The sequence below is a fragment of the Ischnura elegans genome, chromosome 9 (assembly GCF_921293095.1).
Source record: "Ischnura elegans chromosome 9, ioIscEleg1.1, whole genome shotgun sequence".
Taxonomy (NCBI): Eukaryota; Metazoa; Arthropoda; class Insecta; order Odonata; family Coenagrionidae; genus Ischnura; species Ischnura elegans.
This window is the reverse complement of record NC_060254.1, coordinates 18,050,052-18,073,605: the sequence shown is the minus strand read 5'-3', so window position 1 is coordinate 18,073,605 and position 23,554 is coordinate 18,050,052. Positions and strand designations below refer to the sequence as shown.

Below are 23,554 nucleotides of genomic sequence, written 5' to 3'. Positions count from 1 at the left end.
TTAGGAAAGATTAATTAACGATAGCTGGTAGGAGGGTGACAGTTAAATGACTAACTATTACTTGTGGTGTGATCAAGTGAGAAAAAAACATTTAATGTTGACTTGAGGAGGTGGCAAATAAAGTTTTTAGGAGACAGAAGAAAGTTAAAGAGCGCAAACACTGAAGCTGGGTAGCTTAAACACAAGAGAATAAGGAACAGAATAAGTCACACAGCAAGGAAAGCTAAAGAAATGCTGGTGAAGAATATCAGTGAAGATGAATAAAACAGCTATGGACATTCATTCCCAACTCTCACCTCGACAAGCATGGGGAGTGATGCAATGGGTACCCTCGCCTCCACCACCTTGAGATCCCGCGCCAGCAGTTGCCGTGGCGGCAGGGCTAGGGCACTGTTGGCACGTGCCGCAACCAGCAGGCCAAACAGCTCCTCCTCGCCAAGGGGCGTGGCCTGCGAAGCACCCTCTGATGCAGCTGCGCCAACACCCCCCTCCGACGGAGTGGGCGTCGAGAGGCGCAAGCGGCGGCGCAACCTCGCTGCAACGTCACGATCAAGCCGAGTAGCACGTCCAGCGGCCTCTGACAGGCAGGCAGTGTCTAGGAGGATGGGGCCTGTGGGAAAGTGGATTAAAGTCATTATTAACAGCATTACTCTCACAGCATCATTACAGCCAAGTGTGCTCAAAACATACATGATTCGACTATATATAACCAAAATGCATCTGTGGTGTAATGATCTCATATTTAATGATGAGGAAACTGTCTTCCTCCAATTCCTTCTCAAAAACTCAAATACGCAAGCCCTCATCCATCATGCTGAATAAATTAATCACTTCACTGATGTGACAACAGCAAACGTCTATTGGGCACCTCGCAAACACTTACCGTATATGTCTGAATATAGTCCCCCCTTTTTTTCCAAAAATGCCTGTCGTAAAAGAAAAGGGGGGGACTATATTCAAACGCATTTTTTTTTTCCCCGAAACTGAAGCCTCAAAATTAGGGGGGAGGGACTATATTCAGAGGGGGACTATATTCGGAGAAATACGGTAGTTATCAAAAAAATGTCTGCAGGTATATTCCAGGAGGTTGTTTCCTCCACTGTCATTGGATACTTGGAAAATGGTTTATCATCCCAATATCCATCCTCATATTTCTTACGGTATCCTGTTTTGGGGAAACACATCTACTACTGAAACAGCATTTTTGCCTCAAAAACAAGTTATCGAGGCTATGCATCAAGTACATACTATTCAGGAAAAACTTTATTTGCTAAATTTTTGAATTCTCACCCTTTCTTCTCTACAAATAGCCATAAAAATGCCTTTGTTAAAGAAAATCTTTCCAAATTTCCAAATAATTCTACTCACCATCACCAACTATATAAGATAAAATATCCACTTTAATCGATTCTTTAGCTCTCTCAGCCTTACAGGGGCCAGCAAGTGGTGCGTTAAGAGAATTTATAACTTTTAAAATATATGTATTGCTATCCCTCCATAATTCCTGTAAAAACTGAAAATATTATTTATATTAGAAGCTCTTATTTTATCTTTAAAGAAGCTCTATCATGAAAGTTTTTACTCCACAAGCAACCAAACAATGTTTAAAAATATGTAATTAATGAACATTTAAAAGCCATTTGTCTGCTCATATCAGGCCTAAGACAAATTATTCCTTAAAAGCATTCAATGCCATCAACGCACCAAGGAAAATAATAAACAACAAGACAATGTGCAACAAGAATGGTGTTGAAATAAAAATTAACGTTTTAATTTCTGCATTTCAAAAGAAGTTCATATTTAATCTGTTTACAAAATGTTTTAGTGTCTCAGAATACATAATTTGAGGAAAAAATGTAATCTACGCTTGAAAGCAGATAACTGGAACCTCCCTTAGATTTCATTTCCTTACTCTAAGTTGCTATGGGTGTGAAATTTCTCTGAAAAAAGGAAGGGAATAGTAGAAGTGAAGGCAGCAGGGGAAGTGGAAGTCTAGATAGCAGGAGTGATAGCCAGGCAACCGCCTGCATAGACAATTTGCCTAAAGTCCAGATTTCCTATACCCGCTGTTGCACGATGGCATGATCGCTCACCCATTGCCTTCAAGGTAGTTCTGTGCTCCTTTTTTCCAAGCATCGCAATGCATGATCACATATCTGCGTCCCATAGCAGTTTCATCCCTGGCAACTTGTGAGAGACTCAACTATGCGGCGTGGTGCCTGACAGTGTAGTTTCCAACGTGCGCAGTGGTTTCAAAGCATTTGTGCAAACCACTTAATTCTGAATCCATAATTCCACAGCCACGGTTGTGTGGTTTTCGGAAAACAGGTGATGCATGGAGCAGTACGAATACAAGTATAATCCCGTCATTGGCACTAAAAAGATCGCAGTCTAAAAAAAGAAAGCTCCTTATGATACCGGAAAGCAACCTAAAATAACAGACAATGAGAGTTAATAATAATAAAAGATTGTTTGATTTACGTTAATAATAAAAACTACAGTAAATTAGAGTGAAATTTTGGATTAATCGTGTTTTTCGATTATTTGTGCCGCCTCTCCCCATCATTAGCCCGGATAATCAGGAGTTTGCTGTACATAAATGACCTCTACTCCTAAACCAGCACTAAAATACATTTATTTTCTGACAACACTGTCATCTATCGCAAAATTAGTGATGACTCTGACTTTGAAATTCTATAATTGGATTTGAACAGCCTTTTGGGCTACCACCTTATCGTGGTGGAGAGGTTTGAGTGCCCCAATGACCAGGAGAGCTATGCTGGCAGGAGCGTATGCTCCTAGTAGGGCCACCCAAGCCAGACAGGTATACGGGTAAGGGACAAACTAAGTGTTGCCCACTGGTCCTCCAGGCTGGGGGTTAAGTGACAGGCCGGTAACCTGTCCATGTAAAACCTTCTTTAACGCATATGGTTAACAGAGAGCCTCGGAATAGGTAAGGATCCAATAGATGCGACTAGGCAAAAGTAAGGACATGAAGACTCCTATAACGGATATATTAAACATAGCCACATGGAATGTGCAAGGCGTAGGCAATCACAAGTTAGAACTTGATAACACCCTTAAAAGATACAAAAAGCACACGGCGGTCATTACTGAAACAAAGAAGAAACTCAAAGGGACGAAAACTAAGAAGATTATGTAATGATATACAGTGGAGTTGATCAGAATAAAAAAGCATGTTGTGGAGTGAGTGTTTTAATAGACAAAAAATGGAAAAATAATATCAGAGAATATATGTACTTTCATAAACGAAAGAATAATAACTGTACAATTCGAATTTGACAGGGGTTATTTAACAATACTTGGAACATATGCACCTGAAGAAGGGCAAAAAGGAAAAAATGGAGATTTTTTATGAGAGATTGCAAAAAGAAATAGGGAAGTTAAATAGTAGGGACTACTTTATAATAGCTGGTGATTTAGGAAATTGGGAAAAAGCCAATTCCAAAATTGATAGGAGTACATGAAGAAGACCATTTGAACCAGAATGGAAGTAAATTAAGAAAATTTATAACTTTTAATGAATAAAAATTAACTAACACATTTTTCAAGAAAAGATATATCAATAAATTTAACTGGTAAGCCTGGGGACACCGATCCCTAATTGATTAGATAATTGTAAATCGAAAATTAGCCACAAGGATAACAGATACACATGTACATAGAGGAGCAAATATATGCACATATCACTTCCTTGTAAAGACAAAAATACAACTATGGGCAAGGTGGAAAAAACAAAATACAGAAAAGATACAATGTCAAGTAAAGAAAATCTTCAAAACATATCTTCTGAAGGAGAGCAGTATTCGAAAACTGTACCAACTCAGGATTACACAACTGCTCGAACAGATGAAACCAGACCATGACATCAATAAGGAATGGGAAAATCTTAAGAAAGGTATTATACAAATAGCTTATGAAGTTTTGGGCACCAGAAATAAAAAGAAACGGAAAAGCGGTTTAAAAATCTGGAACGAAGAGATAGCACAGGTCACTGAAAATAAAAATAAAGCATACAGAGAAGACCTACAAAGAAAATCAGAGGAAACGAAAGAAAAATATCACAACGTTAGAAATCTCACGAAAGCAATAATAAGGAAGGCACATATATCATGGAAAAGATTTATAAGTGGTGTAGAGGATGATATTCCTGGTAGACAAGAAATAGCACATAAACTAATGAAACATCTAAAAAAAAACAGAGAAAGATACTGCTCAACTAAATGTTATACCAAAGGAAGAATGGATAGAACACTATAAGAGATTATGGTATGATCCCACATTAGATGATACGACCAACACTCCAGAGGAAACAATAGCAGTAGACCCTATTGACTTGAAAGAACTTGAATATGCTCTGATTAAGACAAAAAATATAAAATCTGCAGGCATACATGGAATTGAATGAGAGCTAATAAAATATGGAGGTACATCCCTTCAAAGAAGAATCCTGCATTTATACAACATGTGTTGGACAAAACTTGAAATCCCAAAGGATTGGAATATGGCTAAGGTTGTTTCATTGTTGAAAAAGGGAAAGAGAAATAACCCAGAGAATTAGAGAGGTATAAGTTTGCTAAATACTGCATATAAAACACAGTAGAATAATCAATACTATACTGGAAGCTATCAGAGATATTTAGTATTAGAGAAGAGCAAGCTGGCTTTAGGAGAAGATCTTGCATTGACAATATTTTTACTTTAAAGCAAATCATTCAAAAACTAATAGAGTTTAATCTAGAAACACATCTTGTAATCATAGATTTTGAAAAGGGATTCAATTGTGTTAATAGAGAAATGTTATGGCCAATTATGAAGAAAAGAGGGTTTCCTAAGCATCTGATAAAAGCTTCCCAGAGTCTATACGAGTCTATACTCATAAGCTTAAAAGAGAGCCTCGGAATAGGTAAGGATCCAATAGATGTGACTAGGCAAAAGTAAGGACACGAATACTCCTATAACGGATATATTAAACATAGCCACATGGAATGTACAAGGCGTAGGCAGTCACGAGTTAGAACTTAATAACACCCTTAAAAAATACAAAGTGAACACGGAGGTCATCACCGAAACAAAGAAGAAACTCAAAGGGATGAAAGACTAAGAAGACAACGTAATATAGTATATATATGTAGTAACAGGCATAGAATTGGGACCATCTCAGTACTTAAATACAATGCTGTTTGCTAACAACCAGGTTATATACAAGACAAAGAGGACTAACAACAGATGGCAGTACAAAGACTGCACCAGTTGAGTCAACTGTAGAACCTGAGAGTTTCAAAAACCAAAACAAAGACTATGGTATTTTTTGGAAGCAACCCAATATGAACAAAAATTTTTACTGAGGATCAAGTCCTGAAGCAAATGCTGCATTTCCAATACTTAGGATGCAATATAGCATATGATGAGGACAAAGATATTAAAAATAAAGCAAATAATTTCCAGAGAATATGTGGCTCAATTAGGTAGAAGAACTCTGAAAAATAAAACAATAAAGGAAACACAAATAAAATTTTATAAAGTGATGGCAGTCCCTACTGTACTTTACAGATCAAAATGTTGGATACCAAAACAGAAGGAATGAAGGCAGATAGAATCATCGGAAATGAAATTTTGTGAACAGTGAAAGGCTACACAAGATCGGATTTAAATTAAGAAATATGTACTCAAATAAGAGGTCAACTGGGTATTCAGACAAGTACTGATATATTACCAAATACAAACACAGATGGAAGAAACATATACTTTGAATGCCATGAAAGAATTCCAAAACAAGCAATGGAATATCAACCAATTGGCAAGAGAAGTGTTGGAAGACCAAGAAAAAGATGGCTATGTGGAGCCAGAAAAGGCTTAGTAGCCTAATCCTGGAAGGAAGGAAGAAGAAGAAGAAGGATATTAACAGCATTCATGGGTGTAGCCAAGAGATAGGAACCAGCATAAAGGTGACAGATGAAGTGAAGTATCCAGGAGTTACAATAACTTCGAACCTATCATGGGGAATGCATAAAAGAATTATTTGTCGCAGAACCCCGAAGAAGCTAAGATTCATCAAACTTGCTGCGGGAAGATTTTCAAAAGAAAAAGTAAAGGAGACGAGCCATTTTGCACTAATGTGGCCACAACTTGAATGTGTAGGGAGCAAATGGGATCCAGCAGAAAGAATTAATCCATAAGCTTAATAAAATACAAAGTAAAGCCACAAGATTCATCAAAAATTTCTACCCGCACACAGAAAACATTACTCAGATTACTCCCAGTTAATTAGGGTGGGAGCCACTGGAGACTCAAGAGGCTGCACACTAGGCTTAGATTGCTTGAGCAATTGAGAATCGATATCTTTTGGAACGACAAGGAGAACATCATATTACAACTGTACTATATTTCCAGGTCCAACAGATGCGATAGATTAATACAGATATTTTGCCGTACAGATAGGTATGACAATTTGTTTTCCGGCACAATAAAGGACTTCAATGAATGCTAGGCAGAACTTTGTAACAGCATTTCCTTTTAATTAGGTAGGCTGGTGGCCTAACATCCCACGCCACACCCCTATTGAGGCAGCTCAGCTTACAGGGTTAATATGTAGATGTAAATTTGGAGAGAGAGTTAGGTGATGCAACAAGCAGCAGGCACTCACCAAAGAGGAGCATGGCCACCTGTCGAGTGAGCAGCGCCTGCCCCGCCTTGGTGGCAGTGAGCCGGTCGGCCACCAGGGTGCAGCATGAGCCAACAGGGCGCAGGTCAACAGGGGCGTGGGGAGGGAAGGGGGGAGCGTGTGGGTCGCGTGGCCGGTGATCCAGCACCTCCGAGACGCTCTGTGCCAAGGCACGGTCCCCAGGAGGCAGCGAGTGGTGGTCGACAAGCACCAGCGCCAAGCGTCCAGATGCGTGCAGCCGATGCACGTCCAATTCATCCCTGCAACAGGAGAGTCAATTCAATGGGGACAGTGCATGGATGAATTTGCTTTCACCAGAGAAAATTAGGAGACTACGTAAGAGGACCAGAAGCAAATGAACATTAATAAAAGTGTACTTAAGTCCTTCAATTCCACAAATTATGTTATTTAAAAATAGAATTTCAATTTGATAGCTTTGTGTCAGGATTTGTGTGAGAAAGGTCACCCAAAAGGTAATTTTCACTGAAATTGAAATTACACCAAATTTTATACTTCAAGTCAACCTGGATTCCAAGTTGGTTCAGCCACTTACCATCCACCATCACAGTATTTCCACATATCAACGTTGCATTCATGTGGATTAAACCTTGATTCCACCAACCATTTCTTACTGGGTATAATTTTTAGGGGATACACTTTAGCCTGAAATCCCTAATTTTGGGGTGTGGGGAATCCCTTGTACTTTGAATCCTTAAAAGAAGAATAACTTGATCGACTCGCAATGGCCGTTCCCAGAAGTTCTCCCCCCCACCCAGAATTTATGCCTGCATCCACTTCTGCTAAAATAGAACATTTTCTAAGTACGAAACTGCATGAGTCAAAAGTCTTTGAGAGATCCCATATCCAACATGGCCACCAGAATGAAGACATGTGTTTCTCCCTTTCTCATGCTTTTCTACCTTTTTGGGATAAGTTCATCTCTCTTTGTGCCTTTCTTCATATGATGATGTGAGTGAAAACACACTTCGTGAATCATTCTGCAATCAAAAGTGGATCTGGTTCCCGTCAGATGTTTTAGCTACAGAAAATTTAAATTTACTTATTAAAACTACTTACTCTGATCTCGGGAAAAAGAAGTCCAGCAGCACTAAACATCCTTTTACACTGTGCTGTTTAAGGAATACTTGGCAATGTTATTATTTTAACATAGCTTGAGACTTTGTCAATAGTGCGTGACCAAAATCTAATGAATACAAACAACTTACGTGAGTTTTATACTGTTAATGTAAAATTTTAGCAAATAAAATTAATCAGTTAGCACTTAGAAAAGGTATCCATTAAATGAAATAGTTGAGTACACTTTTTAATTTTGATTACTAATCTAAACAATTATTAATCCCAGCCTCCCAATCTGCCATGCTCCATCACTTCACCATCAATAGGTACGTATTTTTATAAGTTAGATTATGAAAGTTAATTAGTTGTAAGCCTAAAGCAATTATTGTAAAATGAAAAAAGATAATATTATTTTTTGTCTAGCACGGACTTAACAATACAGTAACAGTTGAAATTGCATTTTCAAAACTATCCTATATTTTAATTATTTTTTTTCACGAACGCGGGGCCCCCCAAAGCGCGGGGCCCAGGGCGGTCACCCCGCCCTAAGGCTGGCCCTGCCACTAGCTCTTCTTTGGGCATTTATTACCATAATATCCAGAGCATCAAAAAGAAATTTTCAAAGTACATACAACTCTAATTATCATGAGCCCTTTGATATAATTGCTTTGTCTGGGACATGACTGACTCCAACTTACAATGACAAAGTGTTTCTATTTTCTCACATAATTTTGATGAAGAGATTTTCATTGAAGAATAGGTACAGTTCTACTATCACAATAAAATCTGTTTTATTCTGAGCACAGAAAAGTCTTAGAAACAAGCATTAAAATTGTGTGAAGTGAAATATCAAAACCTCAATGAAGCCCTAAAGGACCATCAAAATATTCATTGGTTGTCTTAACAGTCCTCCTAAATGTGCGTTGGAAAGTTATCTTGAATGAGTTTTCCAAGCCATAAACCTGGGACTTATGATTCTTGTGGGAGACTTAAATCTCTCTATTGCCCAGGAATCTCCCACTTGAGTCCATCCACTCAATGCTCATGAGACGTATTACGTTTAACTCCCACAACATTATCTATAGGGCACCCGAAACACAGCAACCCTGGACTACTTGCTCCCAACAGCTACAGATCACATGCGGCCACAATATTTTCGAATTGGGCCTTTGATACTCATATTATTTTCGTGGCTTATGTAACTCTCCCTACTCCATTTAAACAAATTTGGGCAGGGCCAAAAGTTCACTAGAACATCATCTACTCCCTCAACATATTTAACAGCAACTCACCATCAGATACAAAATCACAGCAAATTAGAAGAATTCTTTCAATGAAAGGGAAAGATGAATTACAACAAACGAACAGTCTTCACATTGAGGCATCCTCTTCAAATTATAAATGCAAAAGTAGCCACTCACTTTTCATGAGTTGGTTATGTCATTAGGGCTCATTCAATCATGTCAACAACAACAAAGTGAGACCATTCAACAAGGCTGAGAAAAAGCTGAAAAGTGACGATGCGCATGCCATTAGTATGTCATATCTGCGAAAGAGTGAAGACCATTATTTTTTCACCATGAATACCTAAAGAAATAGACAACAGACGGAAAAACAGAAAAATACCAGTCTCATTCATCATTGAAAGTCTACCACTATGTACAATTGAAATTCTACAATGGACCACTAACTGAAAACTGTCATTTAAATTTGTATTTACTCCTTTCATGAACAATGCTAACCTTTTGAAACTTTCTTTATCATTTTCCTCACAAATTTGTTGAAAGAAAAGCTATTCCCAGCATACTATAATTTTATTCATGGTAGGAACTTGTGATGATAATATGAGAGCATTCTAGTATGTAGACAATGTTTCACCAGAGGAGGTAATTTCTCTTCCTGTATCAGCAATTCCATGAAACTATTCCCAGCTGAAAATTTCTACTGGGTTCAGTAGAGAAAATCAACCGAATTCAACTGAACTCTGCCGTACCCTACTGAACTCTACTGTAGCCCTATTGGTTTCTACTTCACACTGTTCAGTAGCCTACCGAAACTCTACTGAGTTCTTAAATAGATGTAGAATTAAGTTATTGCTCTTGTGATCACTGGAGAATTAAAGTTATTTTGATTATAGGTATCAAGGAACAGGTTGGCATTACGACAAAAAAATTATATCTATATATATAAAAGAAAGTCGAAAATTGTGTTAGTTAGAACACTTATAACTCGAGAACGGCTGCACCGATTTTAGTGACATTAGGCTCTTTGGATTTGACTCAGCCCCGGATAACATATAGGACATTAAAAAATAGGAAAAGTTCACAAAAAAATTCAACTTTATCTTAGAGATGTGTTTTAAGGAGTTGATTGTTAAGACGGTCAAAAAAATAAGATTTTTTTCGTTTTTACTAATGTATTGACTGATCTTTTTAACAATATCAAAAAAATTTAAATATTCAAACATGTTAAAAATATTAAAGTAATATTAAAATAGTTTTAAAATAATTGAATTAGAGGTAAGCTCAGCTCAAATTGAGTTGTCAACAAACACATAACTACCGTGTGTGTAAACAAATCTCCAAGCAATTGTTGATTATCAGTAATGTCCGTGTACTCTGCATGAATTCAAATCTTTTAGCTTTGTAATAAACGAAGACGAAGTCACCAACTATATATCTGAATATTTAAAGTCCTGGGACGCACCTGGCTTACCACGGCACGATTTACAGCTAAAGGTAGGCTCTGTGTTCATGATCTTTCGAAACCTAAACCAACCAAAACTATCCAACGGAACGTGTTTGGTTATTAAAAAAAACTGATAATGAAAGTGATTCACGCCACTCTACTCAAAGGAAAATTCAATGATGAGGAAGTTCTCAATCCGAAGATTCCATGATCCCAACTTATATACCCTTTTGAGCTTAAACGTATTCAATTTCCAATTCGTGTTGCATTTGTGATAACGATTAACAAATCGCATGGTCAGTCTTTCAGTTTTTGTGATGTTTGTTCTCATGTGTCAGTGAAGACCCATGATTTTCTCATGGTAAATAATATGTGGTATGATTACGAGTCGGTAAACCATCCGCTGTATTTCTTCCTTCGTTTCAAGGGCGCAGCTAGGAATTAAGGATAGGCGCAGCTAATACTGGTGGGTCTGTAGGGTATAGAAAACTCGCCAAGGTAAGCGAGAGGTGTGGGGGCCCTCCCCAGACATTTTTTAGGATAAAAGGTTCAAAATGGTAGGTTTTGCGGCTGTGTGAACAGTTAAATATTTTGTGACTCATCCGTCCCCCTAATATTAATAACTAAATGTTTTATGAAAAGATTCTCTGAGCTTTTGGTGGGGTTTTAACCCCCAAAAACCCCCCTCGCTGCATCCCTGCTTCCCTTCGCTATTTTTATTTAGCTTCATTCGCTTTATCTTGCGCCTGATAACTAAACAAAAACTGTTGTTTATCAGAAGGCGCTTGACGCAAGACATTAAACCCGAATGTGTAGGGCACACCATGGTGCGTTTACGCATGCAGCATGTTTACGCAGTGCATTTTTTCCAAACAGAGATACTATAACTGGCGCGCCTAAAGTCATTTGATACGAATGCTGCTTCATAGGGGCTTTTCTTACCCTATTTTGAGCATCAGTCAAGCGTCGATCTAGCGTTGCGTTAACCTGCCCCGTGAACGAGCCAAGTTTACGCTACGGAGTTAGACCTAAAAACATTTTTTTACGGTTAATAACACAAATAGCCAACAACTGAATGCGTATAATTTTTATTTCATCAATATTTTCTCTTTAATTTATAATAAATCAAATATGATTAAAACGATACAGCCGCTCTTTATTTATAAATGATGCAACTAAATTATAAGTTCATTGAATGTTAGGCGGTACGAAGTTCGCCGGGTCAGCTAGTAGTATATAAATTCCTTAGGATTTTAATGATAATCAGGGAAATCTATTACTTGATCCATATTTCATTCTCTGAATGCACCACATTTTTGTAAAAGCTGCAGATTTTCAATTAACACCAAGAACTTTTTTTAATGCATAAAAAAACCCATTCAGATGCAGAGGTATATCAGAAATCTGACTTTGAGGGATTCTCAAATCAAGTACCCTAGTAGCAATGGATATCAATACAATTTCCCTAGATGGTTACCAATATCCATTAAGCATTATATCTAAAAGTAATATTGTGTGGATATTGCAATGATGTTAATTTACTATTGATTTTTGGATATTAATGGGAATGTAGACATTTCGGCTACGGTATACTTTTATCAAATCTCCAATTTTCGTCGGATCTTTACCAAAATTAGTATACATAACTTATTTCACATACTAAACAATCCTAAGGGTGGGCGAAAGCGGTTCGAGTACAAATAAAAATTTAATAATTCATTACTTATCTTGGTGTCGGATGGGTAACTTTTACATTGCAGGAGCTCTCATAGATGAGAAAAGACGATCGAAAACAAACTGTTGCTAAGGTTTGGGTTTGGGTATAGACTGGGCATGATGTGTCTTGTAAAGGATGCAAATTTTCCTCTCTACATTTTGTAAAATCCTAGCAAATGAACGGCTTATTCCTAGTGTACGGTTGTAGGACCGGAGGGGTGGGTTGGGTAGCGCACGGCGGATTCTTTCTTATTTATGTGTCGACTGACTCCGACAGACGGACTTATGACGGCATAAGCGAGATTATTTTAACTCGTCCCTCAAAATTACATCAAAACCCTCTGATACAAACTAATTAGGGTATTACTTTACAAGAGGTACAATCCGGATTTCGCCTTCAAACCTTCACTTTCCTACAGTCTCCCACCCTACCAACTGGACCAGCTCGAGGAATATTTTTTTCTTGTTGTACATGTGCCCAGAAAGTGATTTACCCACTTCTACTTCCCACTTTGTTATGTATTGGACCAGCTCGAGGGATATTTTTTTCTTGTTTACAATTCCAAACATGTGCAGTTTTCGATCGTCATTTCTCGTCTATGATGGCTCCTGCAATGTATAAGTTACCCATCCGACACCAAGATAAGTAATGAATTATTTAAGTTTTATTTGTCCTCGAACCGCTTTCACCCACCCCTAGGATTGTTTAGTATGTAAAATAGGTTATGTACACTAATTTTGGTGAAGATCCGACGAAAATTGGAGATTCGATAAAACTATACTGTCACCAACATTTCTTTAATTCCATTCAAGCATAAGTGAACATAATTACTGAATGCAATGTGCACCAGGGGTGCAGCCAGGAATCAAGGTTAGGGGGGGTTTTAGGCGGAACTGCGGGTGTGGAATACCCGCTAGGGTAAGCGGGAGATTCAAGGGCCCTCCCCTAGAATAATTTTCAAATAAATGGCTCAAAATGGTGAGTTTTACGGCTTTCTGAGGGATATTTTATTGATCCCTTACACTATATTCTAGAGGTAATATTAATCAAATTAAGTGAAATGGATTAAATGTAAAAATTTCTCCAAGCTCTAAGGGTAGAGGTAATATTTTTATTTGTAATATGTTTATCCCCCAACACCCCCCCTCGCTGCGCCACTGATGACACTAACCATGGTTGCAATGCAAATAGTAAATTGAACAAAATAATTTAGGCAACAGAATGTGAAAACAGGGACAAGCAAGTATTTTTACAACGTTTGGTAGCAATGGGAAATATATATTTAGCGTTTAAAACACCTAAGTTACATATTTTGCCCATTATATTACGTAATTATTTTTATAATATAGCGGATTTAAATACCGTATTTTGAAACTTGCTATAATTAGAAGAAGTTATTGCTTAACATAAATAATGTAAAAACGCAAATCAATAAGTATTCCAATGCACAAAAGAAAACTCGAAGAAAAAAAGGCCCAAGGAACTACCTTCTGGATCTTTGGAGCTCTCTTGCACTGCTGCAATAAATTGCCTTTTCCTAGCAGTAGGTTCATTGAAGATGAACTGTAACAAGACCATGTGCATGCTCTCTTCCAGGAAAAGCAAACTAGTGAAAGGTTTCGAGGAGATCCCCATCGAATCTCAAAAGTTTACTTAAATGATATCCTAAGACAAATTACAATTAAAGAAGTGCATTACGATGAAAAAAGCGCCTCATCTTAGGATTTCAGCTCGGTCACCAATCACCACAAAAGTCAACCAGCAAAGAAAAGAGAAAGAAATATTATAGTAAAAATATTCATATAGAATAGAAAGGTTTATTATAGAAAGCAATATATATGAAACTTCTAATTATATAACTATATTACTAATTGATACAAGTGCGCTAAGATACCTGCTAATGAAATGGCAAATAAAGAACCGAAAAGTGTCCAACCAAATGTAGTTCTTCTTGGGAGGAAAATGAAAACATTGAGTGTAGGAGTTTACTTCGAGCATTATTACTCTTTCCTAGACATTTATGGCGATATTCCCGGAAAGATTACGAAGAAAAAAGCCACGAAAGTGACCTAATTTATTCGAACATACCTGAAAATCAGTAAATCCACAGGAATATCGTTTTCGTTGAAGAAGAACATAACTTCGGTCTTCAAAGGTAATTCCGACTGGGGTATGTTGAGAAGTGGAAGGGTAGCAACACGTTTTGAGGGTCCATTTCCCCCACTACATGCTCGAGATAAATAAAGTCCAAAAACGAGGGCTGACACGGCTGAATCCAGATCACAGGACTCATTTCCCATAACAACTTGCACAGTGTCGAATTCATCGATACGTCCCTGCAACATACAAGAAGTATTATGACGAAACAGAATTAACCATGAAATTTGTAGGATCAATGCATAATATGAATACATATTGGTGATATAAAGTAAGAGCAACGGGAAGAAATAGGGAGATATTCAGAGACTGAGACATGAACTCACGAGATTTCTTCGAGCCTCGAGCAGAAACTCATTCATTTTTATTTCTGACAAGAGAAACGACACGATAGTCGGTACCCCACTACCTAATAGAAACTTATATCATCATCCGTACTCATTGTAAAAAATAACACCCAAAAAACTGCAACACGATACGTCCACTTTTCAACATTCTGTGACATTCCGTGATAACTACATCCCTACCCTCTCACTTCGTGCGCTTTCGACATTCAGCTATTTTCAAATATTAACGCGGACATATATAGAAACGTAGTCGTCCAAACCGGAAGTTTGACGTCACGTTTATATTTAATCATGAGGAGCCTATTTATGGGTTGTGTTGTGAATAGCGGTGTCTTGTGACGCCAGTAATTTAATACAAGCTCCTCATGACTACTTATGGCGGAGCCCTTCCCTATTTTGAATGTGGGTACATAGCTGATTACTACTTCATTCTTTTTATTACACGTAAAATGATGGGATTTTAGCTGTAACTAATAAAATAATTTTTAAGGATAATTGTAAATTAACTTTAATTTAATTTTGAATAGTTAATAATACACGGTAAATAATTTTCCGCAGAAATATTTTACTAATGATGCCATAATGCTACTAGTCAGTGTGATATGAACCCGACTGGTTTAGGTGACTTCGAGGTCTGTACATAGTTTTATATGGGTCTGTGAATATGGGGCATCGTTTTAACTGTATATCATAAATATATATGCGCATTAAGTGGTACGTATTCTTGTTTTTCCTTTCTAAACGTGAATAGTAGCGCAACAATTTTTCAATATTTTAATGATGTGTTACTGCTGTCCAGAATTTTGTATTGTAAAATTAGCTGCATTTATGATGATAAACTGGGTCTATTATACCATAGTTGATGAGAATTTATTTTTAGCCTATATTTTTTATGAAACAAAAAATGGTATAAATTGAACACATTGCTGTATTTTTAAGTTTTGGAGAGTCGTATTTCATTGAAATTAAATCAATGTTTATAGATAAATTAAAGCTAAATTTTAAAAAATGCATTAATAATTGACAGAAAAAATGTCCATCGAGAGTCTGGACACAAATATGGCGCATCGATTTAATATCATCGCATCATATTATAAATATATATCATCTTCATAAATACTCGATCTCTATTTCTCGGCCGATACGCGTTCAACGTGTACGCTAGAGGTGAAAACAACGATATATCTGGGAAGCGTTTCTTCCTTTATAGGAATATTATTCTTCTTCCATTAGAAACAGTTTCTTCATTCCCAACAATCTCAATTTAACAGCTTCATCAACAATCACAACTCATCAATAGCGCATTACTCTGAGAGCGCAACCGTAATCGTCAGCAATAGTAAAAATATGTTAGATTTGCCTAAATAGCAACAGCAAGCGCGCTTATTTGCGATTAAATAAAGAATTTACCAATAAACCAGCCTATAATACAGTTTTTTACACATAAATTGTATACCATCGTCAGGGGCGGATTCAGCATCAAATTTGGTGGGTGGTGTCATGACCTGGGTCCGAGGAGTGGAGAGATGGGCATTTTTACATGGTAGGGAGTGCTTCGCTCTACGATAAATTATGCAAATCAAACTTCTCTTGCGTTCGGGACCCGTAGAGTAAGAACTCTTTACTCAATAATATTTTAAAAATCAATTAAACTATAATAATGAAAATATTTTTTTAATTATAACATTTTAGAGGGGCATTACCCTTGTGAGCCCCGCTCTCAAATCCGCCCCTGATCATCTTTATAACGCCAATGGCGTTTGCGCTAAAACTAATCCAACTTCACGGGAAAAGGAATGCATAACGTCACTAACCTTACCGTAGCTATAATTTCAGGCGCATAGGAGTGGTTTAGGATCTTTCAGATGTTAATCACACAGAATAATATATTACCTAGGCCCCCAAAGAAATACAAGGATTTGTATTTAAATAATAGCGAGCATTGCTGCGATACATATAATGTTCATGTAGTGGGGAAACGATTTAATTCGTATAAAGATAATGTTAATGCCCTCCGCGAAGACTGGGCAAAAATTGTAAATGACACGGGTTACCCAGATTCATGAGCCAGTGTAAAAAAATGGTAGGCACCGGGGAGATTCGAACTCCCGATCTCCTGTTTACTAGACAGGCGCTTTAACCAACTAAGCCACGGCGCCACATCGAGGCGAGGCGAAACAAGTATTATATAATTTACTACTCTGTTCCAAGCTAATTCTTTGTCAATTGGCTATATAGTTTTCTGTTCATCAATGCTGCATAAGTAATAATCATTACCCGATTTCCCATTCAGTGAGGAGCTAAATTTTGGGAAATGGCAGAGAGTGAACGAGAATTCGGACTGTCGTGACGGCGGCAGGGTAATAGCTCATGATAAACACTTGGCCAATCCATTGGATATTGGAGTGTGGTCCAACTGACACACACCAATTTCTAGTCCAATGTCATTTGCATATAATTGGGCACAATTTCACGCCAAATTCGGAATCGCAGGCAATCCCTTTTATTGAATCCTCCTAGCCCTCCGTCACTCCCAGTGGCCTAAACAAGAAGCTCATTGCGAAACATCCGGTTTGCCTGTAAAACATTGGTTTTGTTCCGAGAATTCGCTTGAAATTTCCAAAATGTGGAAGAAAAGTTGTTTCGCTATTAATTGAAGCGCACAAATCACACCATTGCTTATACAACGTAAAATCATCGAAATACCATTGCGTTCTCAAGCGGGACTTTTGAACACTATCATGGCCAATATGGGTGTACATATTAGTACGTGACGTACGGCACGTAACGCCCAATATTTTATTCAAAACTGTGAATTTTCCAGTCCGTGAGGCGACGGCGGTGTTTACCTCGGTGACCTCGTTTTTAACGATGTTTTTTTTCTAATTAGCGCCCAAAAATATATAACTGGTGGTAAGTAAGTACTCTATTCTTCAAGGCACGCACGTATTTTACTTTTCATTATGGAAAATCCAATACGTGTAAATGTTATTTCATACTTTTTAAATAGGATAGTTTCCTGAAGAAGTGGTGGGCCATCACGCGGTGGACAAGATCGCCAATAGAAACCCTGATGCCCGTATGTGTCTAATGTGTCGTTGGGTTGCCTAAGGAAGTATCGTATTCCTAGTAGGAGTGGAGCTGCGTGTAGACCCTCAACACCAAGATACCGTATATTAAACCAGGTCTTGTCAGCATTTGCTTCTCGGTAATTAATGTCTTTGAATTAAATGCATTGTGTAAACGATTTTCTGTCTACCTCAAACTTCTCCCGACGGATGGAATGCATTATCCTCGAAAGGAATTCCATTCATATTGGGTGGCGTAATATTTGAAAGCGTAGCGTTGAAATTCAGTGTACTTTTTTTACTGTCTCCCAGTCATTGTATTCCTATTTCCAATCATACGCTTTTTAGTGATGCAGCCTTTCCTCTTTTCAAAGTGAATCAAGCCTTTTCTGTTTCAGAAAACCCCTTAACTTTACGTATTTCCTTAGGCCTCCATTTTATCGTCTTTCTTCAAACCAGTCTTCTCCACCACTTCAGTATATTCATCTCCTTCAAAATATGTTCAAAAATACCTGTCTTTGTCGTCATGTGTCAAGTGGTCTTCTGTCTTCGTGATACAGTCTCTTCTCTTTCCAACTTGAGCTAGCCAATATACTTCACTAATACAACAGTTTCTTCTCCTTCAACCTCTTACAAACAAGATTCATTCTCTCCTCTGGTAGTCTCTTCTCCTGCAAATCTGCATTCCTCTCAATAGATTTTCACTTGCTTGTTCCATCTTCACATGCTGAAAAAGCAGCCTCTTCCTCATCAAGGACAACCATGGTGACTCATTTCATCAACGAAACTGCCTCTGTCTGTTGTCTTAAACTTTCTTCTTGCATACCAAACTCTGAATATTCTCTGGTACAAAATCACATGTGAGCATTCTTCCGCCAACTAATATCTCTTCATCTCTAGTGCACATTCATAGAGTACTACATCTTCAAATCAACAACTCATTAACCAGAAAGGTTTTTTTTGTGCAATATAATATTCCTGCTTTAAATAAATGGTCTGTTTTTGACACTTCTGATAAAATTTCAGCTGTGTCTAACTGCTCTGAATTTTGTAGAGCTTATCATGTATATTGTAAAAAAAATACCCAAGATATGTTTCCTGAGTAGCTGAGAAGTTTAAAAAAAACACTGCAAATGCATGACATCCAAACCATCTTCACAATTTCAGGTATCACCTTCCTTAAATGTATCTCTCTCTGCTACAAGCATTTATGAAAAAGTATTAGCAATAACCAGATATCTCCCATGCACACCAAAGCATTAACAACTACTACAGAAATTTATCGTCAATTCTCACCAACTTATCATTCCCCTAATATCTCTCTTTAAACTGTTCATTCTTGCTCTGAAACCTGTGGGGGCTCAAAAATTCTTTCCATTTCACTGGGCTTCTCTGCGTAATATCATATCAGGAATTGTGGCCCAGTTGATGAAGGTAAAAGTCAATCTTCTATTTATCAATAAAGTGTGAATCTTGCAGCAAAACATATCAATCCAAATCCACATTTTATGTACAGAAAAGAACATGTGGGAATTAAGATAAATGCATTGTTATCCTAGGGTTTGCTCAGTCTGCAATTTATCATATTCTAACAAATGTAATTTTAGTAGGCATAAAAAAACATGCCAGACTTTGAAAAATCTTGCCCATATTCACCCTGTAAATTTCATGATGATGATTGTTTAGGAAATGAGTTCAGAAGTATAGATGAAATGAATTTCAGCTCATAAGCATGGCTTGGAATTCAAAAATGTCTTGTTCCCAAGTGGAAGAAAGTTACAAAAACTCCAGTATCAAATACAAGTTGTTGGAGCATTCCACAACAAGCTTAAAACCCACTATCTACCAAGGAAAATTAGTCATTGGCTTGGTGACTTAAAAAATGTGCTGATTCTTTTAAAAATGTTAACATTGGAATGTAACACAATCATTATGTTTTGATTGATGAAAACTAACTACCTCATTCTGGATTTTGTGTAAATATCCCTGTCTGTTAGCCGATTTTTACTTGGTATTTAACTTCGAATTTTGTATTCAAAATAAAAAAATATATATTTTAATCGCTATGTGTTTTTCATTGTGTATGAATAATTACTCGAACATCATTATTAGACCTGCAGCCTGAAAGGTTATCACTTCCTCCAATATGATTTTTTTCTTGTTAGTGGATTGTAAGGTTTGAAATGCCAATTAGTTTATCATATTAAGATGAAGCACTGAGATGCCTGAAATGTTATCTTTAATATCATCAATTCTGACTAATTTGTGGATGGTAAGGTTAGGAATGCGAATTAGGTTATCATTTCGTAGCTTAATCTTCGTTGCTAATATTTTCCATCTCATAAATTAAGATTATGTGAATGAGTGTTCATAATTGACTTTTGCTTATTTTCCTTAATCTTGATTTGTTTGAATGTCTTAAAATGAACTAATCACTTCTGTATTTTCTTATTTATCGGTTTTTATTTAGTAATAATGCTAAATTGTATTCTTCATTTACGTACAATTATTTATAAATAGAAAAAATATATTTTTTGCAGTGTAACTACAATCATATTGCTTTTTTACTGCTGCATAGCTGTATGCCATTTAAATTTGATCAAGTTCAACACCTGTAGCCATTTTCAATGACGTAGGTACGCTGGTGAGGTTACCTCTCCCTTCGTTTAGAACAATTCATGGAGTAAACAGTATATAGAAGGTTAAAGATTCTGCCACCAGGTGCTGTCACGGGCACTAAGAGTTTATGATGTTTGCCGTGTTGTCTGTAGAGTTGGAATTGATTGAACACAATGGGTTGAACAGTGGTGAATACAGGATGGGGACAAGGGGAGATTAACCTCCCAGGAGTCCGAACAAAATATACCATTATATCTAGTGTAAATTGGATACCCTACGGGGGGGAGGTGTAGTCCCCCCAGCCCCTTCTTAATATCCCACTGGATTGTAATATACCGAAATTATGTGAAATGGGCCCTAAGTTTGGAGCTAATTTGTATTTCAATTTGTTAAAGGAGGTAAATATAATGGAAAATATAACTATGTTAATACTTTTGTACAAAGTTGCAACGTCTAAAAATTTCTGTTTTATCTAGTGTATGTTTCAACCAAATGGGGGGGCTAGCACCCTTAAACCCTCCTCCCCTGCAGATCTGCCGCTGGGGTTGAAACATGGGTGAACACTTAATTTAAATGGGTGTTAGAATGAATAGAAAATGCAATTCATTTTTTGCATTGACCATTGTGAGTTAAGAAATACAGTTTAGTGAACCGCTGATTAAAAATTGTCCTGCTGTCTCCTCCCCGCTTATTCTCTAACCAGTAACATCATCATCTATCCTAACACAAACTAAGCCTTCCAAGATATGCAAAGTACCTGTCTTCCATAACTGATAACATTGAAACCTCTGAATAGCCCTATATACCCTACCCTATATAATATGAAGCCTATTGCTAGTTTTATCAAAGCATGGTAGTAACCGAGGTTGTCAAAAAATATCCATTCATTCAATTATACATCAATTTGTTTCCTCCATTCAATTATATGTTGGCTAGAGCATTTGCACATTAAGAGGGATCAGTTTAATTTGAGGACTCAATCATAAGGACAAGAAAGCATATGCATCCTTGTCGTCAATGGAAAAAGGCAATTGGCACATGTTGTGTCCTATGTCTAAAAATAAAACTAATTTACTTTCAAAATTGAATTTAAAAAGGTGAGAAAAAGTAATTTATCACCCAATATTTAATGGCATAGGATGGAATTTCGAATTAGAGCCATAAGGAAACAATCAAGAGATGTTAATGTAGGCAATAACTTTCATTCAATGTTCAACGGTTGCAACAATGCAAAATTATGTATTAAGTGTGCAATCGCCAAAGAATGCACTCCCCTATCAAACAGCAGTCTTCAACAGCTGAAGTACACATATGACAATTTATTACATTATAGCACAAACTTCAGTGGTGCATGGATTAGCAAATACTAACCTCTGATGGGGTGGTACTCCAACGTTGCAACAAACATAACAAGTACGCATCATGCAGCTGGTAAGGGAAATGTGAATTGGATGCCATAAAGGTTGAAATAAATGTGTCTCAATTATTGTTCACAATCAGTATTTATTTCCAATTATGTAACCTGCAGAGAAATGAGGTTTGTAATGTATTATCAATGCCCAAGACCTATGTTGATAGATATCCAACACCAGAAGATCAAAACTCCTTGTCGCATTTGTCTATGTTGCAGTTAGTGATACCAATTGAATTGGTTTAAGTCAGGGCCGGCCCTAGCAGGTGCGGGGCTAGGGGCGAACCTTCAGTGCGGGGCCCTTCACTTAAAATATTAAACTCTATACCCCATCTACAAACTCGAGCATTTTGAATCCCTACCACTCTCTGGCTAAGTATGTGTTCCCCTCCCAAATTCAGACTTCGTAATTACGCGGTCGTTCACATAAAAACATTGCACAATAAAAATTACTGCATTATTATTCCTTTTTCATAATATTATTTTTTGTCTAGCACGGACTTAACAATACAGTAATAGTTGAAATTGCATTTTCAAAACTATCGTATATTTTAATTTTTTTTCACCAACCCCCAAATCTTAATCTTGAAAGGCTTAGTTTGTGTTAGGATAGATGATGATGTTACTGGTTAGAGAATAAGCAGGGAGGAGACAGCAGGACAATTTTTAATCAGTGATTCACTAAACTGTATTTCTTAACGCACAATGGTCAATGCAAAAAATGAATTGCATTTTCTATTCATTCTAACACCCATTTAAATTAAGTGTTCACCCATGTTTCAACCCCAGCGGCAGATCTGTAGGGGAGGAGGGTTTAAGGGTGCTAGCCCCCCCATTTGGTTGAAACATACACTAGATAAAACAGAAATTTTTTCCCCCAAAGCGCGGGGCCCGGGGCGGTTGCCCCGGTCGCCCCGCCCTAAGGCCGGCCCTGGTTTAAGTTATTTATGCCTTGAGGTGTTCTAATGGTCTGAAAAAACATAATATAATGGGTGACATGGTAAAATTGCTGGTGATTCTCATTTACACAATTTTTCAATTCCCTCATGAATCATTTAGCCCTAAAAAACTCTAGGAATATTTTTGATGCTTGGATATAGTTGCAACATTAGTGCATTTCATAATTGTACACAAGCAAGAGGGAAGTGAGTGTGTTGCGCGGGGATGATCAGGAGCGTTGTAAATAAATTCAACCACCATTAATGTAACACCAGGTTGGTTTATTTTGGTGAAATGTGTTGCACTGACAAGCTCTACAATCTCGACCAAAACTCTCTTTGCATCCGGACTGTCATGGCATCGCATTCTCTCCTTCCCAGTGGCATCCTCTCTGCCCAACACCCTCTCGTGGCATTTGGTGGAAAACAGTTGAAACTCTTTCTGCTAGTCCACTACAGAGTGCTATAAGTGAAATGCAATCACATACTTATTATGTATGTATATCAAAATGGGATCAACCAGTCACACATGCCTATTTCTTTTCTGGCTAAATCCATGCATCTTTGCACCTTCTAATCCCATTTATCACTAGCATGAGGCAAGTTGGTATGTAGATTTGGCCACATTTAAGCTAAGTAATATAATAATTTCCATTTCATTATAGCATATAATTTCTAACCTTTCTGAAAATAATAATGTGTAAATTTTTTCATTGCTATCAATATTCCACAATCCTATGTTAGTTTAGGTACAGCTCTCTACTCTATTCTCCCATCAGCTAATATTTTAACTCTTAAATAATTCGTCTTTTTTATATCCTTCACTTAGACCATATATTCCTGGATC

General features: G+C 37.2%; 1 protein-coding gene, 1 long non-coding RNA gene and 1 other non-coding gene across 3 annotated transcripts in view; 1 reads left to right on the top strand and 2 right to left on the bottom strand.

Annotated features, from left to right (window-relative positions):
- LOC124164877 (exopolyphosphatase PRUNE1) overlaps nt 1–14,867 on the bottom strand; it is a 55,725-nt gene extending 40,858 nt beyond the window's left edge. The window contains exons 1-4 of the mRNA XM_046542099.1: nt 14,651–14,867; nt 14,256–14,503; nt 6,668–6,945; nt 297–610 (exon numbers count right to left, since the gene is read on the bottom strand). Coding sequence (XP_046398055.1) covers nt 297–610; nt 6,668–6,945; nt 14,256–14,503; nt 14,651–14,686 — 876 coding nt within the window. The 5' untranslated portion in view covers nt 14,687–14,867. The remainder of the gene's footprint in view (nt 1–296; nt 611–6,667; nt 6,946–14,255; nt 14,504–14,650) is intronic.
- Nucleotides 14,868–16,756: 1,889 nt separating this feature from the next.
- Nucleotides 16,757–16,830, bottom strand: Trnat-agu. Its single transcript has one exon. It is a non-coding gene; the product is annotated as a tRNA-Thr (tRNA).
- Nucleotides 16,831–17,030: 200 nt separating this feature from the next.
- On the top strand, nt 17,031–19,799 carry LOC124165715. The gene is made up of 2 exons (XR_006866291.1): nt 17,031–17,584; nt 17,682–19,799. It is a non-coding gene; the product is annotated as an uncharacterized LOC124165715 (long non-coding RNA).
- The last annotated feature ends 3,755 nt before the right edge of the window (nt 19,800–23,554 follow it).